The sequence below is a fragment of the Alosa alosa genome, chromosome 4 (assembly GCF_017589495.1).
Source record: "Alosa alosa isolate M-15738 ecotype Scorff River chromosome 4, AALO_Geno_1.1, whole genome shotgun sequence".
NCBI lineage: Eukaryota > Metazoa > Chordata > Actinopteri > Clupeiformes > Clupeidae > Alosa > Alosa alosa.
In genome coordinates this window covers 32,837,501-32,863,017 of record NC_063192.1, presented here as the reverse complement: position 1 = coordinate 32,863,017, position 25,517 = coordinate 32,837,501, and the positions used below count along the sequence as shown (strand labels likewise).

Genomic DNA, 25,517 nt, shown 5'->3' with positions numbered 1-25,517 from the left:
GTTTTTATAGCCAGATAGGGAATAGTGAGCTGGGCAGTGCTTTCATGGCTGACATTTTGTTGGAGTTCATTTTAGGGTAGGCTACAGAAAAGCAAATCTGGCTCTCAGGGGTAACTAGGCCTAGCCTACTGCTATTTAAGTTGAGTGGACGATATGCCTACTGTTGAGCCACTCTTGTAAGGCCTGCAAACTGTGAACATGTTTCTGAGGGGATGTAGATATAGAAATATAGCCTAGGCCAGTGGGGGCCACGATAGTGTGCCAGGGGGGCCTCAGCAAGTTGGAAGGAAAAATAAAAGCAACAAATAAATACATCTGAAAAATTTAAAATATACCTATTACTATGAGGGTTGTTATACAATTCCATTATACAAATGTGATGCATATCTGAACATTATATTTCCCATGATAATGACTGGGAATAATGTGATAGCTCTCATATAGCAGAAAGCCCCAAATACAATTTTTACACACTGTAGGCTATGCTCTATCGCGAAGTGCTTGTGGCTAAAATAATTATTAGGATTAGCTTAATGTATTTTTACATTTGCCGTAGTATTGTCGATGGGTTTAATAACACATCAAGGGGGTCCTTGGCCAGAACCTAGTGGTATTTGGGGGGCCTTGTCGTGGAAAAGTTTGGGAACCCCTGGCCTAGGCTACCTCTACCTCTATCTCATTTCATTTTCGAAACCATTTCAAAGGCAAACGTTCGTCCCACCCACTTGAAAAATATTCAGCCTCACGCTATGGGTTATAATACCGTCTTGCAATAACATTAGGTTCACATAGTCCTCATGAGGCCACATTCATTTTACAAGCCACGTGTGGATGTCCGCACACTATCCTCCTCTTCCCCTGTTTCTCATCTGCACCCTCCCCTTCACACTTCAGCCTCTCCATTCGGCCAGCCACCGCGGCGGTTTTGATTTCTCCCCGTTTCGACGTAGCTTAACCAAGCCCACTACGCGTCTCAGCATGTTGAAACATTTTTTTCTAGAGCCAGCTGAAAACTTGGAATCTGGCTTGGTTGTCGACGACTACTAGAAGCCTACGGGGAGGAAGAAAGCGGTAGGCTATTCCCTTTCCAGACGGCAGCAGTTACTGGATTAGAAACATTTTATTGTTGCTGTTAGAATGTTTGCTGCCGTTCATCTCAGGCAATCCCCGTCATGACCTCACTCATCCGCCCTGCCAATCCACTGAATGGGATTTCTCATCGCGCAGTTGTTTGCTCTCTGTGATCATTGTGAACACTGATATCGGTTATTACTTTCGTCGATGACAGAGTGAACGAGCTACGTCTCTGTTTACATTTGCAAGCCTAGGCTACACATCTGTTTCACAAAGAAGCCGCTGACGTTTAACTGGGGTGAGTAACTTGCCATTTTCGTGTAAATAATGTGTGAGGATAAAGAAAGAAAGAAAATCAAGACTGTCAAAAAAATTAAAAATAAAATATATCCTATATGCTCTTGGTATCGTGTGAGGTCTGAGATCATACGGCGCGTAGCGTAGCGCCTACGTATTTGGAACATATTTTGTTTTGATTGCTTGGCTGGCGCGTTTCTAGCTGTCTGTCTGTCGGAGTCGGCATCACCAGCATTCATTTTTTTGGAATTTTTAGATGTAGGCGATTTCTTTATCGGCATTTGCCGTGAGACATTTCTGACATATAGCTATAGCCTACATGAGTAGTCAGTGACCCATCATTGTTGCCGTCAACCGAAAGACACAATGTTAGCCTATCAGTTATTACCTTTGATTTATTTAGATCTCGGGCACTGAAAACCCAGCATGTCGCTTACTTGTAGCCTACTCCCGTTTGGACAATAACTGGTGTTTTGTCAAAGTATCTGTAGCTTTTAAATAGGTCGTAGTTAGCCTACTTATGGACCTTTTATGGCCTCTTGGCCTATAACTGACTGAAGAACTGAAGATGTTTATTGCTTACTTCATATCGCGTTGGAGGAGGAACGCTCTGAAAAAGGTAGCTAGAGAGACCCAGGGAGTGGTAGACTTGGCAAACTGAAATGACTCAATTCTAGTGTAGCCACAGCTTACCCTATCTCTCAAAAACGAAATAGTGCTTAAGTTGCTATGATCAGACATTTGGCTGATTGAATGCAGTTCCTTACAGTAAACACGTCTGTGTGTGGCAGGCCTAAGCTACTTTTTAAATTCCAGATTTATTTAGCTGTTTTGGGCCAAAGTAGCCTACTGCGACACCAAACGAATGAAACACAATATCAGCATATTGTGTGTGTGTGTGTGTGTGTTTGTGCTGGTGCCTTGTGTCTGTTTTTAAATTAGCGAGACTGTAAGGTGACGTGCATACAGTGCTTCATGGTAAGCAGACTCCACCCTGGTGGACAGGGTTGTTGAGCCTCAATATGAAGCAGTGGATTGAGCTGCGCTGGCTGTCATCGCTGAAGGATTAGTCTTCACCCAGTGAGTGTGACTCAGCCAGCAGATCAAACCACAAACCTCTCAATGCGCGTGAGGCTGACTGGACTCCCCACTTTTTTTAGAATATCCTGCTTATTATGATTACATTTGATATGAGATAGGCCTACAGAACACATGTGATGTGACCATATAGGAAACTGTCCTCACCAGTGCTTGACATGAAGGTTTATTTCATCCGGGGATTTTCAGTAGGTTCATCTGGCTCTTTGCCCTTGGCCCTGTGATCAATGTGATATTGCATCTGAAAGTCCCTTACTGGAAGTGAAACACAACTCAGAAACAACTAAGGAAAGGACTTTATACATCTCAATGAATCATTTGTTTGGTTAGTTTCTTCAGTTTTGGCAAATCCAACACATGTGTAGGCTACCTGTTTGTATCTTCATCACATCACATGCATCACATCTTTTGTAAAATAGCTCCCTCGATTTCCTGTATGCCCACTGTATGCACCTGCATGTAGCCTACTCATTAAGATTAAGGAGATGAGTTGCAGTCCCTGGTTCATAAGTCTTATACTTTTTAGTTTGCTCTTTAGGCATGATGTGCTCTATAGACTAAACTATAGTTTTTTGAACACGCTAGTAAAGGGCATTGTTGTTGCCAAACTGTTTGCTGTTGTTTATGCTACATGCATGCTAATTTAGAGTGTGTGTTCATATGTGCAGATGGGTTTGGGTGTGGGAGTGGGAGTTGGGTTTGGAGTATGTGTTGTGAGCAGGGGATGGTGTGCCAACATGACATAATGTTCATCCCTTTTTCTGCACTAATGCAGAAATTATTGTGTGTGTGCGTGCATATGTATACACACACACACACACACACACAAACGAGATTCCCTTCAGAAGCTGCACTTCTTGGGAATACCCAGTTCACATTGCATTTGTGAATCTGTGCAAACATCATATAAATGTGTATGGTACATGTACATAATGTAGGTTTTACATGGTGAAATAAATACATGTGATTTCAAATGTCCTAACAGGACTTGGGCAAGTGACTGTCTTCTATGTCTGTCTACACTGAGTCCGTTAAATAGGCCCTTTTATTGCGTCATATTGCTCATTCAAAATAGCAGAGCAATGCGAGCGACAGAAAGAAAATAGAAACCGAGCGTCCGACAAAAGTTCTCTCCAAACGCCGTGTTGCATTCTCTCCAAACGCCGCGTTGCATCGCGCTGCTCGCGTGGCTTGCAGTCAGGACACTGCAATTGAAAACAATGGAATTAAACCGATTTTATGGCTAATGTTCGCTCGCATCGCGTCCGGTTAGGACATGGTGTTATTTGTAATGCATACACACATGAAACCACTTATAGGGAAATGGGGAAATGTTCAAATCCTGTAGTTCACTGCTTTTTCCGACTGATCCACTGACTGCCAAAGTCTGCAAATGTCGGTCACTCAGCATACATCCTCTCATACAAATTCTGCATGAGATTCTATGGTTAACCTATAGATACTCAGTTTTACATTATGACTTATATTTGGAAGTATGAAGTATGCATTTCCTGCCTGTCACATCACTGTTTGTGGTTCCGCATGTTTACCATTAACCCTTTCTGTACTGCACTGCACCCCGTACTCCATGGTTTTCCATACATGCATTGAAGGTGCAATTACTGTGTGAGTTACAGAGTGGTGGATTGTGGATGCCCAGAAAGGCACTCCGTGCTGCTCCGGTTCTCTGCTGTCCTCCCAGTGAGATGGGTTAGTGTGGCTTTAAAGGGAGCAACCAAAAAACATCCTCCTCAGAGAAATCAATCTGCCTCCATTTTGCCCAGACTCAATACGAGTGAGTGTGGGGATGTATGTCAGATCATTTGGTGCTGTGTTGCGTTGCTGTAGATGGTGTGTTGTGCTGCCCAGTGGGGTATGAAGGCCTGTCTTCATGGTTGTGATCGGTAGGTGGGAGGAGGGGCTCGCTGGACTGGCCTTCTAATGCCTCCTGGAATGTGGAGAAAGTCTGTGAGGCAGGGGCCTCCCAAATGAGATCACTCCAAAGAGGCTCTGGAGCCCTGAAGGCTGCTTAATTGGTGCCGTGGCTCTGGGCTGTGGGCTTAAGTGGTGCGCTGGGCAGGTCCCGCGCGGCGTAGCGTGGCGTGGCGTGGTGCCACGCTGCCATGCACACAGGGCTCCAGTCATCAATGGCCACGTTGTTCTGCAGGTTTTGTGCAAGGCCTTTGGGGGGGACCCCAAGACTGAAAGGAGGAAAGCAAGAGGCTTGCTGTCAAAATGGGCTGCGTGGGATCTTGCGTCTGATGACTGAGGGAAGGGCCAGCGAGAGTGTGGGCTGAGTGGCTCCAGAGACGGGGGCTTGAGTCTGGGAAGACTCGGACAGCAGGGTTGGCAGCGGAGGGGGGTTGGCGTGCGTCGCAGAGTCGGTGAGCGTGTTTGGGCTGGGGGATGATCACTTGGCGAAGGGAATCATGGGTAATGGAGATCATCCGCTCCGTTTGCCTCTGATCGGGAATGGCAGCATATATGGATGCTGTGGGTCACTGAGGCTGAGAAGATGATGGGCTCTGTCACGTGTGTCCTTGAAACAGAATTACAGGCAAATGGCAGTGCTCAAAGCACAAGCTGGGAAGCATGTTTGTGCGCAGGATGTCTCATTTCTTACTCTGAGTTGAGATCAACGTCAGCTCCCAGTGCGGACAAGATGTAGATGACTTTCCAATGCTACATTTAAGGCCATGGAACATGAAAAAAACTGTAATGTGTGAATAGAAAACTAGGTCATGTGAAAAAACACCCCTCATAAAATAAAATCCTTTGTCAGATGCCCAGTTGGCTCCAAAGTGAACACTTTCATCTTGCCTCGTACATTAAGGTTTTCAGATGACCATGGCCAGACCCCTCCCCTGCCCCCACACTACATGAATGTTTGATGGCGAGTGCCAAACGCGTGCCAGTCGCCAGTGCATCCTCCCTCCCTCCCTTTCTCTCCCCTGCCACGTTGGCCCATTTTCCTCACTAATTAGTTTGCCACCACGTGGAAGGGCACCAAACACCGCCTGTTCACTCCTCTGAGTGCCAGCACAAGGGAGGAAGCTGAGAGGCGCCCATAGAGCCTTGTTATTGCTCCTCAGCACGGGGGTTGGGGTGGGCAGTAATGGGCGCCCATAGTGGCTCCTTGTTATTGCTCCTCAGCACGGGGGTTGGGGTGGGCAGTGATGGGCGCCCATAGAGGCCCCTTGTTATTGCTCCTCAGTGCGGGGACTGTGGTGGGCAGTAATGGGCGCCCATAGAGGCCCCTTGTTATTGCTCCTCAGTGCGGGGGCTGTGGTGGGCAGTAATGGGCGCCCATAGTGGCTCCTTGTTATTGCTCCTCAGCACGGGGGTTAGGGTGGGCAGTGATGGGCGCCCATAGAGGCCCCTTGTTATTGCTCCTCAGCGTGGGGGTTGGGGTAGGCAGTGATGGGCGCCCATAGAGGCCTCTTGTTATTGCTCCTCAGTGCGGGGGCTGTGGTGGGCAGTGATGGGCGCCCATAGAGGCCTCTTGTTATTGCTCCTCAGTGCGGGGGCTGTGGTGGGCAGTAATGGGCGCCCATAGAGGCCTCTTGTTATTGCTCCTCAGCGCGGGGGCTGTGGTGGGCAGTAATGGGCGCCCATAGTGGCTGTTTGGTAGCCTTGTTAGTGCACCTGTAGCTCTCTCTCCTCCCGACCCCAGGGACAGGAGTAAGTGCTGCAGGTGCTAAAAGCACTTATGGGGCCAGACTCACTCGGATTGGAAATGGACTGAAACAACTGAATTAACCCCACCATCCGCTGTACCACTGATGCACAGAAAACAACTCAAGCATGTGATGTGTTCCTAATAGCCTGAACATGCTCAGAAGATTTGACATGTCTTCTGTGGTAGCATGTGTTTTTGCATTTCAGTGGGTATGCTTGCCACCCCCAGATGTGTGGAAGTCCTTAGTACTGTACTCTGTGATGACTGCAATGCTCAGAAATGCATTGAGTAATGAGTTCAATCACTGATTACTTTTGTAAATGATGAACTGGACTGTATCTGTAAACTGCCTGCACTTTTATTTATGGGCTCTCATGAAACAAGGATGTGTAAACCAATCTGGAGAAACACTACATGGAAACCTTTGGGGAAACCCAGGCATGATTAATAAATGCTAAGGGTAAAAATAAAAAATGATAAATTTAGATTTCACATAGTCACTTGATGTTTGGTACTTTTTTGTAAGGCTTTAAAATGTTATGATTCATTTCCAACTTCTCTTTGTGGTTAATGGCCTGAGTCTGAACCCACTCTGCTCAGTCTTCCCGTTGTGATTGATTGTGTGCTCCTGCTCAGCGCTGCATAACATGTAAATGTGTGTTAAGGGGACATGCTCAGCGCTGCATGTAAATGTGTGTTAAGGGGACATGCTCAGCGCTGCATAGCATGTAAATGTGTGTTAAGGGGACATGCTAAGCGCTGCATGTAAATGTGTGTTAAGGGGACATGCTCAGCGCTGCATAGCATGTAAATGTGTGTTAAGGGGACATGCTCAACGCTGCATGTAAATGTGTGTTAAGGGGACATGCTCAACGCTGCATGTAAATGTGTGTTAAGGGGACATGCTCAACGCTGCATGTAAATGTGTGTTAAGGGGACATGCTCAGCGCTGCATAGCATGTAAATGTGTGTTAAGGGGACATGCTCAACGCTGCATGTAAATGTGTGTTAAGGGGACTTACTGCACACTGCTGTTTATGGAGTCTGTTGAGCTGCAAGGGAGATGACAACACTGCTAGGGTGTCTTCGAGCGTGTGAACTAATCTGTGTGTGTGTGTGTGTGTGTGTGTGTGTGTGTGTGTGTGTGTCTGTGTCTGTGTCTGTGTCTGTGTCTGTGTGTGTGTGTGTGTGTGTGTGTGTGTGTGTGTGTGTGTGTGTGTGTGTGTGTGTGTGATTCTGGAGTGGGTCTGTAGAACACAGGGACTCTGTCCTCCCAATAGTCCCACTTCCTGTGAACTCTCGTGCGAGAGGACCAGAGAGGAGTCTGTGTGCATCATCCTTCTCCTCCCTTCAATCCCTCCTCTGTTCTCTCTTTTCCTCTCCTCCCTTCAATCCCTCCTCTGTTCTCTCTCTTCCTCTCCTCCCTTCAATCCCTCCTCTGTTCTCTCTTTTCCTCTCCTCCCTTCAATCCCTCCTCTGTTCTCTCTCTTCCTCTCGCTTTCTGGCTTTTGTCTGCTTTCCTTTCCCCCGCCTGGCCACAGCCCCCCTCTTTTATGGACCTGCAGAGATGGAGAAAGGTTTCTTTGGTGGCCCTCAGCAACAGATGCATCTCTCTTTCACACACACTCACTCGCTTGCTCTTTCTTTCTTTCGCACGCACACACACGCACACACACACACACACACACACACACACACACAGCAGATGGAATGGAATGGCTAAATATCTCAGAAATGTGTTTGGTCCTCTCAAGGCTCACTGCGCCCTAGAGATTGTGAGGGTGGGCGTATTTTGCCGAACGGCCAATGGCCTGAAGCTAATCCATTTGGGATTGTTGTGTTCTCACGTCCAACTCCCATGCCTGCCGTGCCTGGCACAGTTCCTGTCTCAGGACCCGTTGGGATGCCAGGCTGGTCCGTCAGGTTTCTCCCAGAGAAACTGGCATGCCTGAACAGGATACTGCTGGAATGTGAGAGTTCCCTCTGGGCCAAACGTGCCTGGATCTCTCGGATATAAAAACGGAGTCAGAGGTACAGTTCTGTAAGTGACTTACCGTAAACAGTCAAAGCTGGTGTTGTGGAGCACAAAGGCACAGGAGGATGTGAGAGGAGAGCTTTGGCCGTTAAGCCGGATGGGAAGTTTCGGCTCTTGTGAAACCTTCCCTTTCAGACACAGTAGTGAATACCTGGTACTTCACACTCACTGAGCCTGAAGGGCTGATCTGGAGTTGAGTGGCTCATGAGAGACAGACCACAGTGCACAGCGCGTTTGAGTCTTTTACTACAAATAAAACTCACATTTTTCCTGTGATATCTGTGCTTTTGAGTCACTGGCTGTGTGTGTGTGTGTGTGTGTGTGTGTGTGTGTGTGTGTGCGTCTGTGTGTATGTCTTATGTGTATGTTTTCTCTCTTCTGTCTCTGTCTTTTCTGTCACTCTATGTCTCTCTCCCGTCTGTGTGTGTATATGTCTCTGTCTGTGTGTGTGTGTGTGTGTGTGTGTGTGTGTGTGTGTGTGTGTGTGTGTGTGTCTCTCTCCCGTGTGTGTATATGTCTCTCTCCCGTGTGTGTGTGTGTGTGTGTGTGTGTGTACGTCTGTGTGTGTGTGTGTGTGTGTCTGTGTCTGTGTCTGTGTGTGTGTGTGTGTGTGTGTGTGTGTGTGTGTGTGTGTGTCTCTCTCCGTGTGTGTGTGTGTGTGTGTGTGTGTGTGTGTGCATGCATGCCTGGGTGTGTGTGCACCCTGCTGATCAGAGACGGGCGCTGGCCCACTCCATCTCCTGCAGTGCGGTGGGTCAGCAGCAGCAGGGCTCCTTATTGACCTGCGCTGCCCCTCCGGCGTGCTTTTATCAGCCGGCCAGCTGAGCCAGCGCTCTCCAGCGTCCACCAGGAGGCTCCGCTCATGATGATAATGACCGCCCCGCCGAGCGAGCGAGCGCAGGGGAAGCCTGACCTCAGATCAGTGTGATGAGATGCGTGAGATGAGGTCTGCATGACCGCCGAGCGAGCGCAAGCCTGACCTCAGATCAGTGTGATGAGATGAGATGAGATGAGGCAAGCCTGACCTGCAGTGTGGTGAGACCGTGAGAGATGAGGTCTGCATGACCGCCGAGCGAGCGCAAGCCTGACCTCAGATCAGTGTGATGAGATGCGTGAGATGAGGTCTGCATGACCGCCGAGCGAGCGCAAGCCTGACCTCAGATCAGTGTGGTGAGATGCGTGAGATGAGGTCTGCTCAGATAACAGCATGTGCCCATGAGACGTGCTCTCTGCCGAACATCACTAGAATGTTAAGAACATATCCGCCCCACATGACCAAAGGCTGGACAGCAGCACTGACGCACACCGCACACCGCCACCCAGGCCCACCCACCAGCCCTACTCCAGATCAGCCATGGAATGTCAATAGTCAGTTACAGGCATGTGTGTGTGTGTGTTGTAACCCTGCGTGACAGTCCAGGGTGTGTCCAAGGAGACACTCTGCACTCAACTCCGCTGATTTGACTATGGGCTGTGGCTGACCGTAGAGGGCTTTTTTATTAACTCAGTCACTTTATGAAAATGACCAGGTGAAGCAGCTCTATTGTCAGGCCACACAATTGCTACATTGTGAATTGTCTGATGTGGGGCATAGTGAAGGATGATGATTATTATTATTATTATTATTATTATTATTATTATTATTACTATTAATTGCTCATTCTTTTGATGTAACTACTGCTTTGGCAACATTGTAACACTTACAGCCATGCCAATAAAGCTCATTGACTTGAAATGGTATTGAATTGATGGTTATTTCACGTCAGGATACTGGGGCTCATGCAAACCTTAACGCATGACACGCGTGTCCTGCCATGTCATGCCATGTTGCTTTTTAACATGGCCTATTCCAGACGTGTGTGTGTGTGTGTGTGTGACGGTGATGCGAGGAGGGGGCCATGTTGTGCTGCCTGTACGGTATGAGACTTGTTCTGCTCTCGCTGCCCTGTCTCTCTTCCTCTCTCTCATGGATTGGCCTCCTGCTCCACCCTGGTCTCACGCGCAGACTGAAGCGCTGCTAACTTTTCTGTTCTCTCGTGCTCTGTGTCCAGTTCCTCTATCACTGTTCCTTGTCCCATGCTGTCCACAGTCAACTGATCTCTCAATGACTCACTTGAGGTGTGTGTGTGTGTGTTGGGGGGGTTGCTTCTGTCAGTGCTGAGGATTATTGTGTTGTTCTGGAATGTTTTGCCTGAGGAGTGTGTTCAGTCAAGGATATCTGTACCTAGTGAGGCGTGTGTGTGTGTGTGTGTGTGTTTCACCTCATTCATTGACACAGGGACTCTGTCAGTGCTCAGGAATGTGAGATGTATGAAAAGACAAGTTCTAACAGAAGCACTTTCTTTCCATTTCCCACTCTTTCTCCACTATCAACACAGACACACACACACACACACACACACACACACACACACACACACACACACACACACAGAGAGGGATTTTCATGATCTCTTGTGTTCTGCCTAGTACTCATTTCATCAGACAGGAGAAACACACATACACATACAAGCATGCACAAGCAACCACTCACACACACACACACACACACACACACACACACACACACACACACACACACACACACATGCTCAGACACGCTCAATCAAACATGTATGTAAACACATGAGTGTGTGTGCCCCCATGCGCTCTGCTCATGGGCTGATGTGTGTGAGTGGTGATGTGATGTGTTGGGGGTTGGGCTGCTGAACTCTGCGCTCTAATGGGGTCTCGTGTGGAGGCTTCAGTGCAGGCAGACCTCTGCTGTGCCAGAACTGTGCCACGTCCTCTGTTTACCTTCCTGGAGTGTTTGCATCCATAAAACATGATTTCTGGGAAAACGTTTCTGCTGTTCACCCTTCAACACTCTCTCACACACACACACACACACACACACACACACACACACACACACACATTGGCAGAAACCCACCGTTGTCTTGGTCCTCGTTTACAGCCCTGTCCCCTAGTGAAGCTTATGGGAAGTCAGAGATTCTGATGAGTGTGTGTGAGTTTGTGGAGGGAGGGTGAGGTCATGTCAGTTTTTCCAAAATTATTATGGAGGGTAGGATAACATGTTTCAGATCAGATGGATGGACCATGACTGAAGAGATGTCCATGGTTTGTCACGTAGATAGTCCACCTTTGGAGAATACTGCTTCATAGCACAGGATATCTATTTATGGTCACAGGAAGTGTGTCCTGTCTGTGTCAGCCAGAGCTGGTTTGAACACTCCACGTTCCATTCATCTGAGTGGTGGGGCTGCTTCTCATGGAAGTGAATGGGCTTTCATGATCTGCTTTTGGGGTGATGACCTCACAGCGCTGTGGGTTTGCGGCCTCCGCTCTCTGTGGCCGTGACTGACTCTGCTCTCTGTGGCCATGACTGACTCCTGCCGCCCTTCAGGCGGTCCACAGCCCAGCAAGGCAACAGGAAGTTCAGCTTTGTTTGCTAAATAAAGACATGGGTCACATGCCAATGGAGACGTCAGCCTCCATATGTCCATGCCATTTGGACCGCTTTAATGGCCAATGTGTTTGTGTCATTAAACACCAATTTGTCATTAGTGTTTTCATTCACACGTGCTTCGACTCTTCCCACATTTCATCCACACGTGCGGGCATGGCCCAGTAGGGATGCGTTGGTGTGCATGATCTGGCTACTGCACATTCACTTGTCCCTTCCCAGAAACCTGCTATTGGATCCAGCGCACGGCCTCAAACCAGCGGGAGAGAGCCTGCACAGGATGTACATCTCCGTTAGGAAGCAGGACTGTGTTGGCCTTCCTCCTCCACCTGTAGTGGACCTGCGTGCCGGTGTGTCCCAGTGGGTGGGTGGGGGGCGTCTGAACTCCTTCCTCCCTCTCCTCTCCTCTCCTCCTGCTCTGGTGTGGAGGATGATGGAGGATGATGATGGAGGATGGATGGATGATGGAGGATGGATGGATGATGGTGATGGATGGATGGAGGATGGATGATGGAGGATGGATGGATGGATGATGGAGGATGGATGGATGATGGAGGATGGATGGATGATGGAGGATGGATGGATGGATGGAGGGATGGATGGATGATGGATGGATGGATTGAGGATGGAGGATGGATGGATGATGGAGGATGGATGATTGATGGAGGATGGATGGATGATTGATGGAGGATGGATGATGGATGGATGATGGAGGATGGATGATTGATGGAGGATGGAGGATGGATGATGGATGGATGATGGAGGATGGATGATTGATGGAGGATGGATGGATGATGGATGGAGGATGGAGGATGGAGGATGGATGCCTCCGCGTCTCTTCTCTTCCCTCTTCCCCTCTGTAAATCTTCTGTGGGGATTGGAGAGAATCGCAGAATGGGAGAGGACTAAACCCTAGAGGATTATCTGTTCTCCCCTTCTCTCTCTCTCTCTCTCTCTCTCTCTCTCTCTCCCTCTTCTCCTCTCTCTCTATCCCTCTATCCCCCCTCCCCTCCATCCCTCCTTCATCTTCCTTCGCTCTTTCTATCCTCTGTTCTTGTCCCATCCCCCATCTCCAAGTCTCCCTCTCCCCCCCCCTCCCTTTCCCTCACTTCCTTTTTTCATTCTTTCCTTCCCCCATCTCTCTCCCTCCCCTCATCTCTCTCCCTCCCCTCGTCTTTCTCCCTCTCTCTCTCCCTCTCTCGTTCCCTGTAATACAGAGAGCCTCTGAGCGCCTGTGAAGGCTCGTTGCCCATATTTAGCAGCAGCAGAGGAGGGGTGCAGCACAGGGCTGTGTGTTTGTTTGTTTGCACACACGGTTGTGGGGACATCTGACAGCGTGACTGGGACACACACACACACACACACACACACACACACTGACTGACTGACTGACTGTGGCTTCAGTGGTTTGGAAAGAGGCAAAGGGCCTGTGATTCCCAGCAAGCGCACTGAGCAGTCTGGTTGGTCAGTTGAGCTCTGCTGTGATTCCCAGCAAGCGCACTGAGCAGTCTGGTTGGTCAGTTGAGCTCTGCTGCGCTTTGCGTCTCTATCTGGTTGGTCAGTTGAGCTCTGCTGGGCTCTGCGTCTCCATCTGGTTGGTCAGTTGAGCTCTGCTGGGCTCTGCGTCTCCATCTGGTTGGTCAGTTGAGCTCTGCTGGGCTTTGCGTCTCCATCTGGTTGGTCAGTTGAGCTCTGCTGGGCTCTGCGTCTCCATCTGGTTGGTCAGTTGAGCTCTGCTAGGCTTTGCGTCTCCATCTGGTCGTGCGGCTCCACTCCACAGCCGTGCTCTCCGCTCAGAGGTGCGCTAAACAAGGTCAGCCCTGCCCTGTCCTGGACTCCCTGTACTGTACAGATACGCCGCATCTGACTCTGCACATCACACTGACCCCAATTACAGCCACTGCCTGTGCGGCTGGTGGGGTGAGGGGAGTTCCTCATATCACACACACACACACACACACACACACACACACACACACACACACACACACACACACACTCACATACACACACACACACACACACACTCACATACACACACACACACACACACACACACACACACACACACAACTAGGGTGGGATGAGGCAGCTGTGTAAAGGCTGTTATTAGTATGAAGTCTCTGGCAAAAACATCATCAGGGCTGCATTCCAGAGAGACATCTAGACATACTTCATGTAAATAGGTGGGTGAGCCAAAGGCTTCCAAAAAAGTCCTCAGCCATTTCTTTAAACATGCGCCTGCTGGTAAGCTATCCTCCTCAGCCATTTCTTTAAACATGCGCCTGCTGGTATGAATTCTACTGGCTCTGAAACACTGGCATTCCAAAACTGCTTGTTCTCCCACTTCCTTGACACAAATAAATGAGCTCAAATCTGCTCTGCTCCTTCATCTCTTTTAGTTCATGTCCAATCAGAGCAGATACTGTGTGTAGCCCTATAATGTCCAATTGTAGCTGCACCAGAAACTCTATTTTCGACCTCCCTCCTCACACTGTTACTAAAGGGATTTCTCCATCTGTCCTCAATTCACTCACAAATTCTCTTTCTGTTTTTATCTGACAAAAAATACCTACAGGAAGTCTCTGGCTCTCCTGCATCAGTGGAGAGTGATAACAGTGAGGTCCAGAGGTAGTCTGATAACAAGGCTGTGCTCTCGGCCACAGAGGTGCGTGCGGAATCCATCCCGTCAGACTGTCCCAGCATGAGCAGTCTGGTTGGTCAGTTGAGCTCTGCTGGGCTTTGCGTCTCCATCTGGTTGGTCAGTTGAGCTCTGCTGGGCTTTGCGTCTCCATCTGGTTGTGAATTCTACTGGCTCTGAAACCTGGCATTCAAAACTGCTTGGTCTCCGTCTCCATCTGGTTGGTCAGTTGAGCTCTGCTGGGCTCTGCGTCTCCATCTGGTTGGTCATCTCTGCTGGAGCTGCGTCTCCATCAGTTGGCAGTTAGCTCTGTAGCCCTATAATCTCCATCTGGTTGGTCAGTTGAGCTCTGCTTAGGCTGGCGTCTCCATCTGGTAGGTCCTCCACTCCCACAGTTTTCCGCTCAGGTGCGTAAGCAAGGTCCCAGCCCCTGCCCTGTCCTGGACTCCTGGCACTGTTCAGATCCATACTCTGCACATCTTTCTGCCTGTTTTTAGTTCCTCATATCACACACACACACACACATACTCATATCACACACACACACACACACACACACACACACACAACTCAGAAGTCCCAGCAGCTGAAACCTGAGCCTCCGACTTTCATTTTAGTGGCATGTGTGTTTCTCTCTCAGGCATTTCCAGTCTCAACCGGCCTATCTCCTGGTAGTGTGTATTCTGTCATGTGGGACTGTAGGGTAGGCTCTCCTCCTCTCTATAGGCTGTGTCTGGAACAATGTCTATGGAACACGGCTATCTGACAGCTGCAGACTGACTGACTGGCCATATCTCTGATGCTCTGCATGGCCTCTTCTTGAGAGATACAGGCTCCTGTCGGCCGTTCTCTGTCTCCAGTGTTTTGACTGCATGTGCCTAGCAGCAGGGGATCACTGATAGCAAGATTTAACATAAACACACTCTCTCTCTCTCTGTCTCTCACACACACACACACACACACACACACGATGCCCTCTCTGTGTGTCCTCATCCCGCATTCCTGGGGATTACCCTTGCTGGACATTCCAGGATTTGCAGCATTTTTTTCTCTGGATTTGCAGGATTTACCTAGCAGGCTCTCTAATTCCTAATTCTATCAGCAGCAGCAGTGATCAGCCCTTTCCTCTCTCTCTTTTACGCTTTGATTGGACAGATATCAATAAACACCCAACTGGTGCAGTAGGGACTGTTATAGCCTGGCTCAAAAGGCCATAACCAAACAAAGGAGGACAAACCAGAAAAGGACCAACTTTTAACGTATTTATTAAATAACTTAAGTGATACGTTATGTTCATCAGTAATGAGTGTTAGTATGTTCGCAAGGGTGCATGTAGCAAAAAGGATGTTGAGATGGAAGTGCGTGAATGCGTGGATGCAAAACAAAGAATAGGGCGGCAGCTCTCCAAAACGCCAAAGGCCCAACGCCCAGCCCCCTCCAGGGGTGCACGTGTACCCCCCAGCCCCCTCCAGGGGTGCACCGTGTACCCTTTATACACCTGATGGTTAGTAGCGAATGGGAATGCCTTAGCCACGCCCACACCAGCAATTACCTGCAAAGGAGACAGAGAGAGAAGAGAGTGCACAAGCAGGAAGAACGGCCTGCAGCCTGCAGCCGTCACAGGACCGACCACCCTCCTCCCCCTGCCCACGCCAGCCATCAGGAGTGGCCCCTGGGGAGTGGACACTGCGCTGGCCGTAGGTTTGGTCTACGGTATAATGGACATGGCTGTGAGATGTGCTGTGTCCTGGCTTGTGCTGTGTTGGGGTGCTGATGTGTGGGGGGCAGTTGGAGGACTGGACTCTCTGTGCTACGCTAACGCTACTCTGGCTCTGTTCAGCTCTGGGCTTGTGAACTCGCTACAGGAATTTTACACTTCATGACTTCCCTGACTTAGCAGAGTTTTGTGTGTGTGTGGGGGGGTGTTTCTTTTTCATCTCTCTCCTGCTGTCCCTCTCTCTCTCTCTCTCTCTCTCTCTCTCTGCTGGTGGAATGTAAGAGAAGGCATGAGCTCTTTGACATCCCTTGTGCTGTTCCTCTGTGTGTGAGTTAATATTGACTCCCACCTGTGTGTGTGTGTGTGGGTTAATATTGACTCCCACCTGTGGGCTTGTGTGTGTGTGGGTGTGCTCTCTCTGAGGACAGCAGCTTTTAACCTTCAGCCCTCTGCACATAGAGGAGAAGAGCTGTGTGTGTGTCTGTGTGTGTGTGTGTGTGTGTCTGGAACCAGTGTGCTGTTTGTGATTACTTCCAACTTCCAACAGATAGGTGTGTGGTCTTTTGTGTTTTTATGTGGGTGGGTGAACTGTGTCATTCGTTACCATGGTGATGTTTAGTGAAAGGGGTTGGCAAGGTTATGTAAATATGTAAACATTCAGCCATTTTGTGTGTGTGTGTGTGTGTGTGTGTGTGTGTGACTTTCAGATGCACTTCAGCTTAGTCAGAAAAAGTGGGAAGTAAGTACCTGTGAGATTCTCGTGTGAGTTGACTGAGCGCGCTCACATGCCCTGTGCAGGTGTGAGCTGACTGAGCGCGCTCACATTCCCTGTGCAGGTTTGAGTTGACTGAGTGCGCTCACATGCCCTGTGCAGGTGTGAGTTGACTGAGCACGCTCACATTCCCTGTGCAGGTGTGAGCTGACTGAGCGCGCTCACATGCCCTGTGCAGGTGTGAGCTGACTGAGCGCGCTCACATGCCCTGTGCAGGTGTGAGCTGACTGAGCGCTCACATTCCCTGTGCAGGTTTGAGCTGACTAAGCGCGCTCACATTCCCTGTGCAGGTTTGAGCAGACTGAGCGCGCTCACATTCCCACTGCAGTTTGTGCCCTGTGACATCATCTAGAAATCTCTTGGTGATTTAGTAATTGCTCGCTGAACGATGGATGGTACAGGAACAGAAGCAAGCTGCTTTAGTGTGTGTGTGTGTGTGTCTGTGTGTGTCTGTGTGTGTGTGTGTGTGTGTGTGTGTGTGTGTGTTTGTGTGTGTGTGTGGTCGTGGTCAAACTTGTCTGTCTTGTTTTAGGAGTGTGTTTGCTGTCTCTTGATCCCAGATGGAGAGTCACTCTTGTGCAGCTGAATGAGATTACTGAATTGAGGTTGATAATCTCACTGGAGAACAAGCATCAGGATTAGATCACCACTGGTGTGCTGCCTGTGACGCAGCTTGTTTGGTGAGTGATGACACAGGTGAAGTATTGCTCAATGTTTTGGTATCCGTGTGGTGCAGTGTGTGCCTTTACGCAGATAGAGGCCTGGCCCTTGGACTGCGTTACTTTGGCTGCACTGTTCCAAAGCAGCTTAAGGACCAAAGCCCACAGCCTCACAGGAGCACAACGAAACGTGACCCTTCCAGAAGACTCTGGAGACCTGACACACACACACACACACACACACACACTCCCTCCCTCTCTCTCTCTCTCTCTCTCTTTTCTGCATTCTCCAGTGGCTGTTGTCTCCGGTCTCATCAGTAGGCCTGTAAGGGAGGAGCTAGTGCCGTGTTCTGTGGTACTCTACTAGGTCAGTGAGCTCAGGAGGTGAGGAGAGGTGAGGTGAAGAGAGGAGAGGTGAGGTGGAGGTGAGGAGAGGTGTGCACTGGACAGTGGTATTGTAGAACTTTGAGATTCATAATATAATAAACTGCACAGTAGTATTGTAAACTTTGAGATTCATAATATAATACACTGGACTGGGGTTCTTGGAGATAGACACAGTTTTAACCATGTCCCATTGTCAACCTAACAACAGTATACAAATAGTTCAAACTAAATCTTTAGTTTGTGTCTGTGTGTGCACTAGGCAGGATGTGATCAGCATCATCTTACATCTGCATCTGTATCAAACCTCCACCTCACCTCCACCTCTTCTCACCTCCACCTCTTCTCACCTCCACTGCTCCTAATTTGTGACCTGCTGAGAGGCTTGCGATCACCTCATGTCCACGGAGGCTCTCCCACATGTTGACACCGGATGGGGAGATTACGATTTGTGGGCAGTCGTGGCCCACTGGTTAGCACTCTGGACTTGTAACCGGAGGGTTGCCGGTTCGAGCTCCGACCAGTGGGCCGCGGCTGAAGTGCCCTTGAGCAAGGCACCTAACCCATCACTGCTCCCCGAGCGCCGCTGTTGATGCAGGCAGCTCACTGCGCCAGGATTAGTGTGTGCTTCACCTCACTGTGTGTTCACTGTGTGCTGTTTGTGTTTCACTAATTCACCGATTGGGTTAAATGCAGAGACCAAATTTTCCTCGCGGGATCAAAAAAGTATATATACTTATACTTTTACTTACGAAGTTGGAGGATGTTGTAATGCTGATGAGTCAGGCCTCTGGAGGAGCTGAGTGGTTGTGTAAGGTGGGACTTAGCATGTCACTGCCCAGACGGCATCCCACTGCCACCGCCGCCTCGCTTTGGGAAGCAGCCGTGAGATTATCCCCGTTATCCTCCAAACGCAAATGAAAAAGAAAATTGGGAAAACAAAGTAATCAGTGAACAGGAAGAAACAGTCGTGCACGCACGCATGCACAAACGTACATAGACACACACCCATACACACACACACACACACACACACACAAACATAAACACACACAAAAGAATGGTACATAGAAGGCTCCTGGGAGCAAGATTAGCAACCAGATTAACAGCACAGAATTACGCAAATCCACCTCATACACAGACATGTGAACTTACATATTCGAATATAATGACTCTCTTTTGCACACACACACACACACACACACATACATACATACACACACACACACACACACACACACACACACAGACACAATGCTGCATGCATGCTGCAGCTGAGTTTCCAACTGGGAGCAGGTGCTTACCTCAGGCTCATTAAAAGCAGTGCAGGAAGCTAACAGCTGCACACACAGTTTAGAGTCACACGTGTGTAACTCGTGTGGCGTGTGTGTGTGTGTGCGCGTGCATGTGTTTATGATGTCTTGCACATGTGTGTGTTAAGGAAGCATATGCCATCAGCTAAAAATATTTCAGTTCCAGTGGAGAATGTTGTTTCCCTCCCCACACACCCATAGCTTCAAAAGTAGAACAATGTGGAGCATTGTGCATTCTCACTGTGAGGAGTTACCCCCTGTGTTCAGGAATGACCCCCTGTGTTCAGGAATGACCCCCTGTGTTCAGGAATGACCCCCTGTGTTCAGGAATGACCCCCTGTGTTCAGGAATTACCCCCTGTGTTCAGGAATGACCCCCTGTGTTCAGGAATGACCCCCTGTGTTCAGGAGTTACCCCCTGTGTTCAGGCGTCCGCTCAAAAGCACTGCTCGCTTTCTCCATCTGTGTGTGTGTGTGTGTGTGTGGGACATGCATGTGTGTACTGTTTGTGTGTATATGAATACATGTGTTGCGGCTGTTAAGGGGAGTGTGTAAGAGGTGTTACTAAAAGTTTGTGTGTGTGTGTCTGCTTCAGCCTTCTTGTCTCTTGTCTCTCTCGGTGTCTCCTCCACATGCAGCAGAAGTGAATGAGCGCTGGCACTCTGGCTCACAGGAGAGCATCCCTGAGGAGACACAGACATGCTCCACGTCAGGGCAGTGGCGCTGAATGTTTGAGGAGGGGAGAGGGAGATATCTCTATTAAGCAGATGCGTCAGACATAGAAAATATTTCACGAAAGGTACAAAGGCAGCTTTCATGTACCACAGTTTGTGTGTGTGTGTGTGTGCGTGCGCACATATCCTGGTGCCTGTGGCTATCTTTCTCTGAGCCTTAACCATCCTGCTGCTTTCCTGCAAGCCCTTAGGGTGTCCACTTCATCCCCCCTCCCATTCACGCCTCTCCTCAACACACACCACCAAAACCACCATGTAAATCCCAGTCTACTGATGATTCTCTCTCTCTCTCTCTCTCTCTCTCTCTCTCTCTCTCTCTCTCTTTCTTTTTCTCTCCTTCCATCCCTTAATACACTCTCAGTAGCTCTGGGCTGTTCATACTCATTTGAAAATGTCTCTGCCTGTGTGTTTGAGACAGTAGATTCTTCTTCATTTGTTAATCATTATTGCAATAGCATTTTCTTAGCTAGGGTAACAACATAACAAAAATCAGATCCAACAAACCAGAAAGAAGTGGCTAGTATATTATGCGTTGAGTAGTGTTCTTGCTAGCAGCAGTTTCATCAACCCTTTCACAGCAGTGGCTTTGATAGCAGGTCATCTGAAAGGTGTAAATTCTAACCCACTAATTAACATTGGAAGCTGTTAGCCGTAGGCTACTGTAGCTGGATGCAAGTGGGGAGGAAAGCTTGTTTCTCCCTCTCTCAAAATTAGATTGGGGCACAAATCTCCCTCATTACCGTATCTTCCCGCAGCGCAAGAGGGCGGCCATAATTTATCCCCAGATTAGCGCGGAGTCTTCCATTCCCTAATCTGCTGGTAAGGAGGCAGACAGAGACAGTGTTTGGGGTGGGCAGGGGGTGCCAGGCTTAGCCATGCTCACTATGTGGGTTATGAGCCTAAAGACTTTCTTAACCCACCTTCATAACCAGCTGCCCATTTTTTCCAGCCACCTTCTGTGAGAATTTAAGCAGTGTTAGATTAGCATTAGCAACCTAGCCTTTATTCACTTTAATGGCTAATTGACTTAGATGAGCATTCCTCTTTATAGATTGTATGAATGTTGTTTATGTGTAAAGAATTTCATTGGCAGTAGCTCTCAATAACAGAGTAAGTGCTCTAACACTATAGCACCACTGACGGCCCAACACTCATTTCCCATGGTGCTCTTCTTCTCCACCCTGTCTGTCCCTCTTATCTACGTGCCTGACTTCACTTGACTCTCAGATGCCATTCTACTCTATTGATCTTATTATTACACTATTGTCTATGCACACTGTACCTTGATTTATTTTTTGTAAGTCACTTTGGACAAAAGCGTCGGCTAAGTGAATACATGTGACAGGTGCAGATGTATCTAGCTGACATCTGACACAGAACACTCTGCTGGCTTAAGAGTCACTATAAGTATGCAGGTGAGCACTGGGGGATTTCCAGCATCATTTCCGGTGTTCCTTAGGTGTTCCTAAAAGCGTCATGCAAGTCCCTGTGTTATCTGTTGTATACAACGTGCATGTTTGCCTAATGCAGTGCCACTTGAAATGACTTTAAATTGCTACAAAGTCATAGTGCCCACACAACAGGACCAGTTAGTTTCCCTCTTGGAGCCAGAGAGATGGGGGCACTCTGTGAGCTCAGACAGAGCCCTGCCCAGGCGTGCCCTGGCGTGCCCTGCATCACACTGCTTTGCTCTGCTCTGCTCTGTCACAGAGATTGTGACTGGCGATTAGTCAGGCCTGAGTTGCTCTTTAATTGAGTATCGATCCTGACTCATCGCAATCAGCTGGACTGAAGTTGGCTGAGGACAGGACTCGCTGAAGCACTCTGTGTGTGTGTGTGTGTGGGGGATGGCACTGTGTGTGGGGGATGGCACTGTGTGTGTGGGAGGTGACACTGTGTGTGTGTGTGTGTGGGGGGATGACACTGTGTGTGTGTGTGTGTGTGGGGGATGGCACTGTGTGTGTGTGTGTGTGGGGGGGCACTGTGTGTGTGTGTGTGAGGGGGGGGTGACACTGTGTGTGTGTGTGTGAGTGAGGGGGGATGACTGTGTGTGTGTGTGTGTGTGGGGGAGGTGACACTGTGTGTGTGTGGGTCTGAATGATTAAAACGTGTCTCGTATCTAGTGTGAAGAGTGGAGGCAGTCCATTTCCGTGTGTGAGAGTGTGTGTGTGTGTGTGTGTGTTTCTATCTGTGTCTGTGTGTCTGTGGGCCTGAAGGTCTGTGCGGTTGTGGCACCCTGCTGAGTGTGATCACATTTTGTTTTGGATTGAATGTTAACAGTGAGTGCTATTTGCATACTGGATGCAGCCCACTGTACAGTGAATTCTGCCACAGCAGAGCACAGTCTGAACAGCTGACATGTGGTTTTGACTGGCGCTCCTGCTGAAAAATGTCTGTCATTTGGGATCAGCTGGTAATGGAACAGTGTCGTGACCAAAATGTTTCGGGTCACATTTATTGTATTGTAATGCAGGTGCTTGCGCTGCCAAGTGAATGCCATTTAATCCATCAATAGTCCAGCGCCACACACTGTGTCCCATGCCATCCTGTGTCCCATGCCATCCTGTGTCCCATGCCATCCTGTGTCCCATGCCACACACTGTGTCCCATGCCATCCTGTGTCCCATGCCATCCTGTGTCCCATGCCATCCTGTGTCCCATGCCACACACTGTGTCCCATGTCATCCTGTGATGGCAGAAGGCAGAGCAAGGGACCCACAGGTCTTAGGAGAATATGAGTAATGGATGAGCATTTGGCCAGGCTTAAGCCCCGTGACCACACTAAGCCAGTGGTCAGCTGCCATAATAGCCAGATGGGGAAATCATCTTTTCCTCTTTTCAGATATCCATCAGACTACCAGGAAAAATACACATAATCCATATCTTCTGTGAGTGGCCTATACAATGCATGTTAGAATGGCTTGCTGTATGACCTACAGTATATAGCATTGAGAGGGCAACTGTAATGTAGAACTACTGTGCAGTGGCAACAGCAGCCTCCTCCACATGTGTGGTATCTAGACACTGTGCAGTGGCAACAGCAGCCTCCTCCACATGTGTAGCTAGAGAAAGAAAGTGTGTGTGTGTGTGTGAGTGAGTGGCCTTGTATGCGTGTGTGTCTTGTACGTGTGTGTGTCATTGTGATGCTGGTATGGATTGTGTATGGTTTGAATGTGTGTTCTTGTGCGGATGTGTGTGGGTGAGTCCAGTGTGTTGATGCGGCTGTGTGCGGGACAGAGGTGTGTGTGTGTGTGTGTGTGTGTGTGTGTGTGTGTATGTGTGTGTGCGTTGATGTGCCTGTGTGTGTGAGAGAGTGGTGGTTGGGTGGGTGTGTGTGTGTGTGTGTGTTGATGTGGCTGTGTGCGGGAGAGAGTGGTGGTTGGGGGGTGTGTGTGTGTGTGTTGATGTGGCTGTGTGCGGGAGAGTGGTGGGTGTGTGTGTGTGTGTGTGCATGTGTGTGTGTTGACATGCCTGTGTGTGTTGATGTGGCTGTGTGCGGGAGAGTGCTGGGTGTGTGGGTGGGTGTCGGGGTAATTGCTGTAGCTGTCAGTAGAGGCATGGCAGCTGGGCTGGACTCTCAGCAGGTTGGGCTGGAGTGGAACACTTGGAAAACACTAAACATCCTGTGGGTATTATGCTAATGTTTCTGATTTGGCTGATTTTAATTAGGCTTTTTAATAACTCTGTTTTTTATGAGATTAATCAGAGATATTTTGGGGTACAAAACATCTAGATTTGTGTCGTGTGTGTGTGTGTGGGTGTGTGTGTGTGTGTGTGTGTGTGGGCGGGCACACACACAAGTGTATTTAAATCCATTTTAAAGAATCATTTTGGATAAACTGAAAAATCAGACGCAATCAGAAAGCGTTGAATAACATCTCCTCCTTAACCAATGTGATTCTTCAATGGACAGGGCTACTACTTCTGCTCCCAAACATGTCAATGTTTATCTGTGTCACCAGCAAGAAATGCCAACCGAGTGTTACATAGCGCACACACACACAGCATCAATAATTCCTGAGGAGTGTGCATAAATTACAAGAGCCGCTGCCCCGGGCATCTAGGATGGAGCCAGGCCTGCTTCAAAGATGCTTTGTTAAGTTAAAAGCAATACATGCATATGTGTATGTGTGTGTGTGCAATACATGCATATGTGTGTGTGTATTCATAGAATGACAGAGATAGATATCAGTAGATAGATTTGATTATTCTAAAATAAATAGATGAGTTTATTCTATTGTCAGATGAACTGTATCAGAACATATTAAATATGTTTAGAAGTCTAGTGAAGGATATGGATGCTCAGTGAACTATGTGCATGAGAGTGCTATGTGTCTGTATAGTGTAGAGAAGCTGTGTGCAGACAGAAAGACACAGACAGAAAGCAGAGTCTACAGACCAAAGCAACTGACATTTCTCTAAAAGGCGGGAAACAGTCCTGTCTAGCAGTGGGTGTTGCTGCCAGTTATCCTATTCATTAGCTTCTCTTCTTGAATTGCAATGGAAGACACAGCCAAAGTCAAGACATGTGTGCACAGAGATGTGTGTGCGTGCCTGCGTGCGTGAGTGTGCGTGTGTTTGTGTGTGTGCGCGCATGTGTGTGCGTGTGTGTGCATAAAGTTGACTCTTGGCTGTCCATCTCTCTCCTCAGGCCACCAGCATGGGCGGCACGAAGAGTAAGCCCAAAGACCACGGGCAGCGGCAGGACGAGGCGGGTGGCTCCGGCGGGGGCAGCGGGGGCGCTGCCCACCTCAGCCCCTCCCAGCAGCCCCTCACACCGCACCGCAGCCCCGCGGTGGACGGCCAGCGCCACGCGTCCCAGCAGATGACCAGCCACCCCGAGCTGGCGCTCTTTGGCGGGGTGGACTCCACCACCAACAGCATCGTGTCCCCTCATCGTAGCACCCTGCTAGGTGAGGATGACCGCCACCGCACGGCAGAATCTGCTGCGTATCTAGCAGCACGCGAGCGCAGGCCGCTAGTGCTGTATTTCATTGCACGTCCTGACTTCCATCTGCAACAGGGTTGTGCACAATACGAATAGCAATTCTGCTTCCTGTTTGCTACCTCAATTGAAATGCAAGTGAAATTCAAGAATTGAATTGGAATTTAAGAGCCAGTTTCAATTCAATTCTGGAATTTTGCACAAGCCTGATCTGCAAAGGCGAATTTGAGGTTCCTAATAAAAAGGTCACCCCTAACCCCTCCCTCGCCAAATGAAATGGAATCAATCAATTGTGTGCGTTGTGCACAAGCAAGCCTTTGATCAGTGGCAGACTCAATGTATTGTACTCATATACTACTCATATACTGTACGTCGTGTTTTTGCTGTGTTGTACCATACTGTCGCCCACCAGGTCTTTATTAGGCCAAACATTCCTATTAAACTAACAGGAGAGCCAGAAAAGCTTCACCTTATCAAAACTATAATATTGCTTTGCACAGGATTTCCACTCATTAACCGGATTATACATTTTCATTTGTATTCAGTGCATTAAGAGATTAGGCTGTTAGTATTTATTTGTTTTGTTTGCTGAACCCAATGTCCATCAGATAGAGAATTATAATAAGGTCAGCCTGGCACTCAGGCATATTGGACCAGTCGGCTCTCGCGTGTCATGCCTCTAGACAAGGTGACCACTGTGAGCA

General features: G+C 48.7%; 1 protein-coding gene across 3 annotated transcripts in view; it reads left to right on the top strand.

Moving 5' to 3' along the window:
* The first annotated feature begins 903 nt into the window (after positions 1 to 903).
* src (v-src avian sarcoma (Schmidt-Ruppin A-2) viral oncogene homolog) overlaps positions 904 to 25,517 on the top strand; it is a 39,208-nt gene continuing 14,594 nt past the window's right edge. For all 3 annotated transcript variants that reach the window (XM_048241659.1, XM_048241658.1, XM_048241657.1), the window contains exons 1-2: positions 904 to 1,372; positions 24,520 to 24,781. In XM_048241659.1, coding sequence (XP_048097616.1) covers positions 24,529 to 24,781 — 253 coding nt within the window. In that variant the 5' untranslated portion in view covers positions 904 to 1,372; positions 24,520 to 24,528. The remainder of the gene's footprint in view (positions 1,373 to 24,519; positions 24,782 to 25,517) is intronic.